Source organism: Pongo pygmaeus, chromosome 16, assembly GCF_028885625.2.
Source record: "Pongo pygmaeus isolate AG05252 chromosome 16, NHGRI_mPonPyg2-v2.0_pri, whole genome shotgun sequence".
In the NCBI taxonomy this organism is placed as follows: Eukaryota; Metazoa; Chordata; class Mammalia; order Primates; family Hominidae; genus Pongo; species Pongo pygmaeus.
Window position 1 is genome coordinate 68,759,490 of NC_072389.2, and position 8,248 is coordinate 68,767,737.

The window sequence follows — 8,248 nt, forward strand, 5'->3', positions numbered from 1 at the left end:
GCGCCAAACTTTCAGAAAGGAGCCCTTTCTTCTTTGTTTATTGTAGGATATGTGTCCTGCCAGGAAGAAAGGCTCTCTCCTGCCCAGGACCCTTGCAGTCTGGAGGTGGGGCAAGTTACCTCCAAATCTTGGAGGTTTGGTAGAAATCCTTGCAGGAATCTGGAGCCTGGACGCTGTGACTCACAGTCCAGTGCCTGGAGCAGGCTCGCCTGTTTGGAGAAAGTGCGGTATGCAACCCAAGTTGAAGTGTTCTTAGGAGATGCTTTTGTACTCTCTTTCTACAATACAAGAACTGTGCTTCCCACCCTTCAAAATCACCTCCACAGAGCATGAAGTTTCTGTTTTTCTCATTAAATACAACCATTTCTATTTTCTTTTCAACAAAAAAGTATTTAAAATCTCTACTTACCAAAATAAGTCCACTTGGAACCTACAAAGAACAAAACACAGTAAGTAAGTACAATGGAACCAGATGAGTAACGGAAAACACTACACATTTTGTTTTGATATGAGTGAAATTGAAAAGGAGGTCGATGCCCAGAAATTGAAACTTTTTCTTTTTCTTTCTTTTTTTTTAAGGTGGAGTGTCGCTCTTGTTGCCCAGGCTGGAGTGCAGTGGCGCGATCTCGGCTCACTGCAACCTCTGCCTCCTGGGTTCAAGCGATTCTCCTGCCTCAGCCTCCTGAGTAGCTGGGATTACAGGCATGCGCCATCACGTCCGGTTAATTTTGTATTTTTAGTAGAGATGGGGTTTCTCCGTGTTGGTCAGGCTAGTCTCAAACTCCTGACCTCAGGTGATCCACCCGCCTTGGTCTCCCAAAGTGCTGGGATTACAGGCGTGAGCCACCGTGCCTGGCCAAATTGAAACTTTTTCTGAGTCTGCATCAGAACAACAGCTTCTCAGGGCAACTGTGCTCCAGTCAGCAGCACAGGCAGTCGGTTCATGCAGGGGCTTATGGAAGCAGGAGGGGGCTTCTTGAGCAGGTGCCTTCCAGACATCTTAGAGAAGCTAAACTTTATTACCTGAATAGGCAATAATTTCATGTGGCTCAAAACCCAAAAGCCATCAAACGGTATATACACTAGAAGCTCTTCTTCCCACTCTACCTTCCTTGCTTCCATTAGACAAGGAGGTTAGCGGATGATTGGGAGCCCTTTCATGGCATGGCTACACACACATATGCATCGATCTCCCTCTTTCTCCTCACACAAACATTGGCATACTGGAAATAGTGTTCTGTGTCTTGCTTTTTCCCACTTTACATTTTCTCTCTCTCTCTCTCTCTCTTTGTCTCTCTCTCTCTGTCTCTCTCTCCCTCCCACTCTCTTTCTTTCTTTCTTTCTTTCTCTTTCTTTCTTTCTCTCGCTCTCTCTCTTTCTTCTTTTTCTTTTTCTTTCTCTCTTTCTCTTTCTTTCTTTTTGTGAGACAGGGTCTCACTCTGTCACTGGAGTGCAGTGGTGTGATTGCAGCTCACTACAGCCTCAACCTCCTGGGCTCAAGCAATCCTCCCACCTCAGCCTCCCTAGTAGCTGGGACTACAGGCGCGCACTACCACACCTGGCTAATTTTTGTATTTTTCACAGAGATGGAGTTTTGCCATGTTGCCCAGGCTGATCTCAAACTCCTGGGCTCAAGCGATCTGCCTACCCCAACCTCCCAAAGGGCTGGGATTACAGGTGTGAGCCACAACACCAAGCTGGGAAAAAGTTTCTCTTTGAGGAAGCTGCTACCCACATCTGAGTTAGAATTCCAGGGGTAGTAGGAATATGTAGGCAAAGTTCTGCCAGAAATAGACAAAAGTCACCCACTACTTCGCACTCCACACCCTTAATGCGTAAAGGTTCTTCGTTCCTATGTCAAAAAGGTCTTTTTCACAAGTGCAGAGCTGTGCTCTTGTGACCCTGCCTGCCGGCCTTCCTCTTCACCTCTGAGGAAGGGACCCTGAGTAGAGAAGCATCCCACTGTGTGTCTCAGGGGACTCATCCAATGAGGGGACTGTGCAACTCCTAAAACCCTGCCTCTCAACTTTTCCCAGGGTCTCCGTGGTTCTCGGCCCACAAGGGTACAGATGGAAAAGCGTACCCTTGTGGGGAAGCACCTCACATCCCCTTTCTCTCGTGGGAATTAGTTTGCAGTAAAACTTAACTAACAAGCAATCTGGTCACTTATCACTCCTGGCATTTCCTACTTAAGCAAATTGTGTTTTTTAAAAGTTAAAAAGTGAACTTGGCTTTTTTTTTTAAGCTGGTTTAATCTCATATTTTTTGTTATTCTGTTCCATTTCTTTGCCTCAGTGTTTGTAATTAATTTTGTTTTTAATTTTCCAATGTAATTGGTAATTTTTATCAAATTACACTTGCACATGGTTTAGAAAGTCAGATGGTTCTACGAGGCTGTGTAACAAAAACCTCAGTTCCCTGACATTCACTAACCATGTACTGCTGCCTAGAGCAACCACTTTGGATCTTTTTAAAATGATTATTTTGCTATTATCTCCATATCTCTATATAACATGCTAATATTGTTTTACCTTGATTGTTTTACGTTTAGGCATTATTTATTGACATCCCACTCTGGAAGAGAAGAGTTTAGATCTCTTTCTTACACTGATAGCACATCTCCTCCTTTTATAGGTGAGAAAATGAAAGTCCACCAAGGTGAAATGTCCTGACCAATATCACATTCCCACTAAGAGAAGTCCCACTGCATTTACCATTAATTTAGCATTAGTGCCATGAACTTAGGGAATCTTCAAGTCTCCTCAATCTTTGGAGTAGTTATGTGGAGGAGTCCGGATCCCCTGGAGTGTCTGATGAGTGTTATGGACCTCTCCCAGTAAAAATTTCCCTAAGCTGGCTGGGTACAGTGGCTCACGCCTGTAATCCCAGCACTTTGGAAGGCTGAGACAGGCAGATCGCCTGAGGTCAGGAGTTCGAGACCAGCCTGGCCAACATGGTGAAACCCTGTCTCTACTAAAAATACAAAAATTAGACAAGCGTGGTGGCGGGTGCCTGTAATCCCAGCTGCTCAGGAAGCTGAGGCAAGAGAATTGCTTGAACCCGGGAGGCAGAGGTTGCAGTGAGCTGAGATCATGCCATTGCACTCCAGCATGGGTGACATAGCGAGACTCTGTCTCAAAAAATAATTTCCCTAAGCTTAGACACATAAATTTGTATATGCAAGTCATTTCAGAAGGCCTACAGACTCCCCTGAAACCAGCTATGAGTGCATTGAGAGTTGAGGGTCCCAAGATCAACCTCCCTTGAATTAGTAATTGGATGAAGACATTCAGAACCATGGGGAAACCAAACTTGTATGTGACCCCCAAGTTTACTGCTCACCCCTTTGCTGAAACAACAATGAAAAAAAAAAAATAAAGAAAGCATTGCTTTCAAACCAAGCTATAGAAGACATAAAACCTCTTCTGGACATTTTCCTTCAGTCTTTTGTGTGAGAGGTTCATTATTAAGATGTAATCCCGGACCTTAGAGATATAATAAGCCAGATCATTACCTCTTAGCAGGCAGAACAGTTGGAGGCCCAGGATGTAAAATTCCACAAATAACAGAGGAGTTCACCCTACTTTTCCCCTGGGGAGGCACAGGCCACTCCAGTGATCCTGGAGGCCACTAGAAACACATCTGCTGCCTGAGCACTGCTGCCTTGCCAGCAGTTTGCATTGCACCTGCTCACATTCAAATCATAGCCTTATATCCTACATCTCCTGCTACCCTCCCCAGGGCTTGCTAATCGAGGTTTTCCCTATTGTTGGAGCTCTCATCCTCAGATGAGGCCTCAGCATCACACTCTGGAAAGCTCAGGGCTGAAAGTCATAGAGTGGACATCTGGGACTGTGAGGCCTCGGTGGTGACATAGGACTGAGGACTTGTTGAAAGGCAGCAGCCTCCAGAGCAACATTCCCTGCCGTCCTCTCTGTGAGTGAGCTGGCTTGGGACTCCAGACTCGGCACTTTGGGTATAAATGGCAGTGTCTGGAGGGGCTCAGGAGCTGGAGGGCTGGGGAGAAGCGGTGTTGTAAGTGAGGATGGCGAGTCAAGGGGGTTCATCGGGTGAGGATCAGGGCCCTAGCTCAGCTCTGACCTCAGGAAGTCTCTCTAAAAGTGTGTGTATGTGTGCGTGTGTGTGTGTGTATGTGTGCGTGTGTGTATGTGTGTGTGCGTGTGTGTGTGTGTGTGCAAGCGCACAAAGGTGTGCTTTATTCAGGAATTGCACCCCCTGGTTCCCCACCTCTAGCTGTAAGAACAGAAGGCTTAAAAGGATTAAACTGATTCCACAGGCAAGGCCAGGCCAAGGCCTCGGTGGCATCCTGAGGGAGCAGGCCCTTCCTGGAGGGGAATAGTTTCCTTCCCAGGGAAGGTTATCTGTTCCATCTGGGAAACCTGGGAGGCTCAGCCTGAAACCTGTTAGAACCTGCAGACCCAGCTGGTAGTGGGCAGGGAGGTTCCCCTGGAGGGAATGCCCAGAGAAAATGGTATTTACCAAGATCCATATCAGAGGTCCTGGGCCCTGCCTACTTCCTGTGCTGGGTGCTAGAACTTTCCCTGAGTAACCATCTCCTGGGTTGCCCAAGACTGCCTGGCTCTCCACACCAGGTTTGGGCAGGGCAAGCCTGCAGAATTCACTGAAATGCCCCCCAAAGCCACAGCAACTAAGAACTCCAAGGGTTTCTCCAGAAGACACTTGACTTCACCTTATCATGCTCCCTCCTGGGCCCCTGACATTGTTCTTGAACATTCTCCAATGCTGGAAGTTTAAATGCGCCAGGCAGAGAGCAGATCACACTTTGACCCCATTACTCAGCTTAACTCCTCTCCACCCCCAACTTTGGGTTCATGCTGACATTCTACACCTCAGTGATTTTTGCTTTAACCTGTCCTCTAAGGCAGTTAAAAACCCAAGGAAACTGCATGAGAATTTACAGAATAAAAGCTGTGTTCTACCCAGGGGTAGGCAGTCTCCTTCCTCAGAGTGAGGCGAAAGTGGAGTTTTGACTACAAGCTTCCCCAATCCCAACTTGGAGAACTGGGAGGGAGGTAAGGAGGAGGGAAAGGGAGAGGGAAGAGGAAGAGCAGGGAAAGTAGGGAAGAAAGGAAGGGGAGGGAGGGAGGAGAACAGGGAAGGGCAGGAAAAGAGAGAGAAGGGAGGCGGAGCTGCCCCAGAGTGAGAGGAGCAACCAGCTATAGGAAAGAGGGCCAGCTAATGGCTGTTTCTCCCTTTTGTCTTGGAGCAACTTAGAACTAAAGAGATTTCCAGGGAAACTTTGGTCTCAGTGCAGCTTTCATAAAAGGAGGACACATGTAAAGTTTGTGGTTTTAAAACTTGATTTTCACTTTTACATCGCTCCTTCCTCCCACCTTCTGTTACATCGCTTCTGTTTCTCCCTGATCAGATGAGGGAGATAATATCAAGCACATCATGCCAGCTAGTTGACTGGAATTTAATTAAGAGTTATCCACAGCCTGGCTCCCCTGCCCTTCCCCATGGGCACCGTGACCTCCAAGAGAGGAGGCTCAGAGCTTTTATGCTGCTGAGCAGAACACATTTCCCACCACCACTGCCTCGCCAGGAAGAATCTAGTTTCAGCCAGTAAAATCACTTTCGGTCCAAAATCACTTTCTTATTCCAAAAGATTAATGAACCAGCCTTGGCTGTACACGTGTTAGCTCACTGGCCCCGCGTGAGCCCACAGTTCAGGTCCCCCCTGCCACCGCCTCCTGCCACTCCACGCAGCCTCCATCCAGTCCCTCAGCCTCCAGCCCTTTGGGATTTAGTGTTCTAATTACAATCAGAAATACGCTGTGTGTGTGTGCGTGTGTGTGGTTGTGTGTGTGCGCACGCGCGTGCATGTGTGTGTGTACGTGCACACACATGTACATTCAGCATAGTAGAATCCTCATGGAGAAAAACAATGATTAAGAACGGGATGCATCATCCCTTTGACTTGTAGGTAAGACTTAATGGTAAAGATCCTCTCCTCCAAAGAAAAGCGCCTACCACTGTCTGCGGGTTCTGCACAGGGGCACAGCAAGCCTTTCTCTGTGCTTACCCCAGTCAGAATGCCACAGTCAACCTCTCTACTTTGTAAACGTGGATCGGGGGGACACTGTTTTAAATCTTGGCTTTGCATCTCCTCCCTGGTTAGCAAGTTCCCAAGCCACATCTTCAGAGGTGGCGGTGCTCCGGAGTACACGCAAACATTTTAACACCAAATCTGCGCGAAGCGCCACTAGAAAGGAACATGCTTCCCGCCCCAACCTCAGCAAAGGAAAACGGAGCATCCTTTCTTGAGAATGTACTATTTGGTACTACACCTTCCCTGCTCCCCCCAGCAATGATTTTACTTTATCATTGAAGAGCCTTCAGTCCAGGGGCGGCTGGGCGCTCAGGAGTGTTAGGAAAGAAGCAGGCGGAAACTTTACCGTTCACTGGGGCCGGGCTGGAAGGCTGTTCCTTTAAGATCACCAGCAGGAGCACGGCCGCCGCGTGCAGGCTGCGCCGGGGCATCTTCGCGGGCTCCTGCGGGGCGGGCGCGGGCTGTCCCGGGGGCTCCCGGTGGCCGCTCGCGCTCCAGCTGCACACCGGGACCGCGTGCGCGCAGCCCGGGTGCCGTGGCGAGTACGTCCGCCCTTCACTCTCCTGGCTTCCTCGGGCAGCTTTTATGGAGCAACTCAACCCCAAACACTTGATGTCATCGTGCGGGGAGGGGGTGGGGGAGGAGAACGCCCTGCCCACCGGAGGGCTGGCGCCCCAGATCCTAGGTGAGTTGTAGCCTTGACTTCAGCAGCACTCTGCGGGTCCCCGGCGCTCCTCTGGGCCAGGGCTGACCCGGGAACACAGTTCTCCGAGGAGCTGCTGGCAGGCGTGGGTGAGATCCGCCTGCCTCACATCCAGAAGGGTGCGTCTAGGGATTCCTTCAGTGGCATGCCCTTGGTCTGTCACTGGTCCTGTAACAGCCCACCGAGTTCACCTTGCCCGCTGCTTAGATAGAGCCCATTTATCAAGACAGGGGAGTTGCAATGGAGAAAGTAATTCACGCAGAGCTTGCTGTGCCGGAGACGGGAGGTTTTCGTTGCTTTGTTTGTTTGTTTGTTTGAGATGGAGTCTCGCTCTGTTGCCCAGGCTGGAGTGCAATGGCGCGATCTCGGCTCACTGCAACCTCCGCCTCCCGGGTTCGAGCGATTCTCCTGCCTCAGCCTCCCAAGTAGCTGGGATTACAGGCACATGCCACCATGCCCAGCTAATTTTTGTATTTTTAGTAGAGGCAGGTTTCGCCAGTTTAAGGCTGGCCTTAAACCCCCGACCTCAGATGATTCACCTGCCTTGGCTTCCCAAAGTGCTGGGATTACAGGTGCCCACCACCACACCCGGCTAATTTTTCTATTTTTAGTAGAGACGGGGTTTCACCATGTTGGCCAGGCTGGTCTGGAACTCCTGACCTCAAGTGATCCACCTGCCTTGGCCTCCTAAAGTGCTGGGATTCCAGTACTCAAATCAGTCTCCCCAAGCATTGCAGGAGTTGTTTGTTTGTTTGTTTGTTTAGACGGAGTCTCCCTCTGTCGCCCTGGATGGAGTGCAGTGGCATGATCTTGGCTCACTGCAACCTCCGCCTCGCGGGTTCAAGCGATTCTCCTGCCTCAGCCTCCTGAGTAGCTGGGATTACAGGCACGCGCCACCACACCCAGCTAATTTTTGTATTTTTAGTAGAGACGGGGTTTCACCACGTTGGCCAGGCTGGTCTTGATCTCTTGATCTCGTGATCCACCCAAAGTGCTGGGATTACAGGCGTTGAGCCACTGCATTCCGCCTCTGGGAGTTTTTAAAGATAATTGGGCGGGTAGGGGCTTGGGACTTGGGGAGTGCTGATTGGTCAGGTTGCAGATGGGATCACAGGGGGGTTGAAGTAACGTTTTCTTGCAGTCTTCTGTTCCTGGGTGGGATCGCAGAACTGGTTGAGCCAGATCACACACGGTCTGAGTGGTGTCAGCTGATCCATCCAGTGTGGGGTCTGCAAAATAGGATGTTAGATTTTACAATAGTGATGTTATCCCCAGCAGCAGTTTGGGAAGGTTCAGACTCTTGCAGCCTGATGCCGCAAGACCCCTAAACCATAATTTCTAATGTTGTAACTAATTGATTAGTCTTACAAAGGCAGACTGGTACCCAGGCAAGAAGGGGGTCTTTTTGGGAAAGGGCTATTATTGATTTTGTTTCTGAGTCACACCATAAA

At 49.3% G+C, this 8,248-nt stretch overlaps 1 protein-coding gene across 2 annotated transcripts in view; it reads right to left on the bottom strand.

Annotated features, from left to right (window-relative positions):
• The window catches only part of CA12 (carbonic anhydrase 12), a 59,231-nt gene extending 52,326 nt beyond the window's left edge, over positions 1 to 6,905 (bottom strand). The window contains exons 1-2 of one of the 2 annotated variants that reach the window (XM_054451581.2): positions 6,441 to 6,905; positions 410 to 430 (exon numbers count right to left, since the gene is read on the bottom strand). In XM_054451581.2, coding sequence (XP_054307556.1) covers positions 410 to 430; positions 6,441 to 6,525 — 106 coding nt within the window. In that variant the 5' untranslated portion in view covers positions 6,526 to 6,905. The remainder of the gene's footprint in view (positions 1 to 409; positions 431 to 6,440) is intronic. The other variant, XM_054451580.2, reaches the window with a different exon arrangement.
• Positions 6,906 to 8,248: the final 1,343 nt, after the last annotated feature.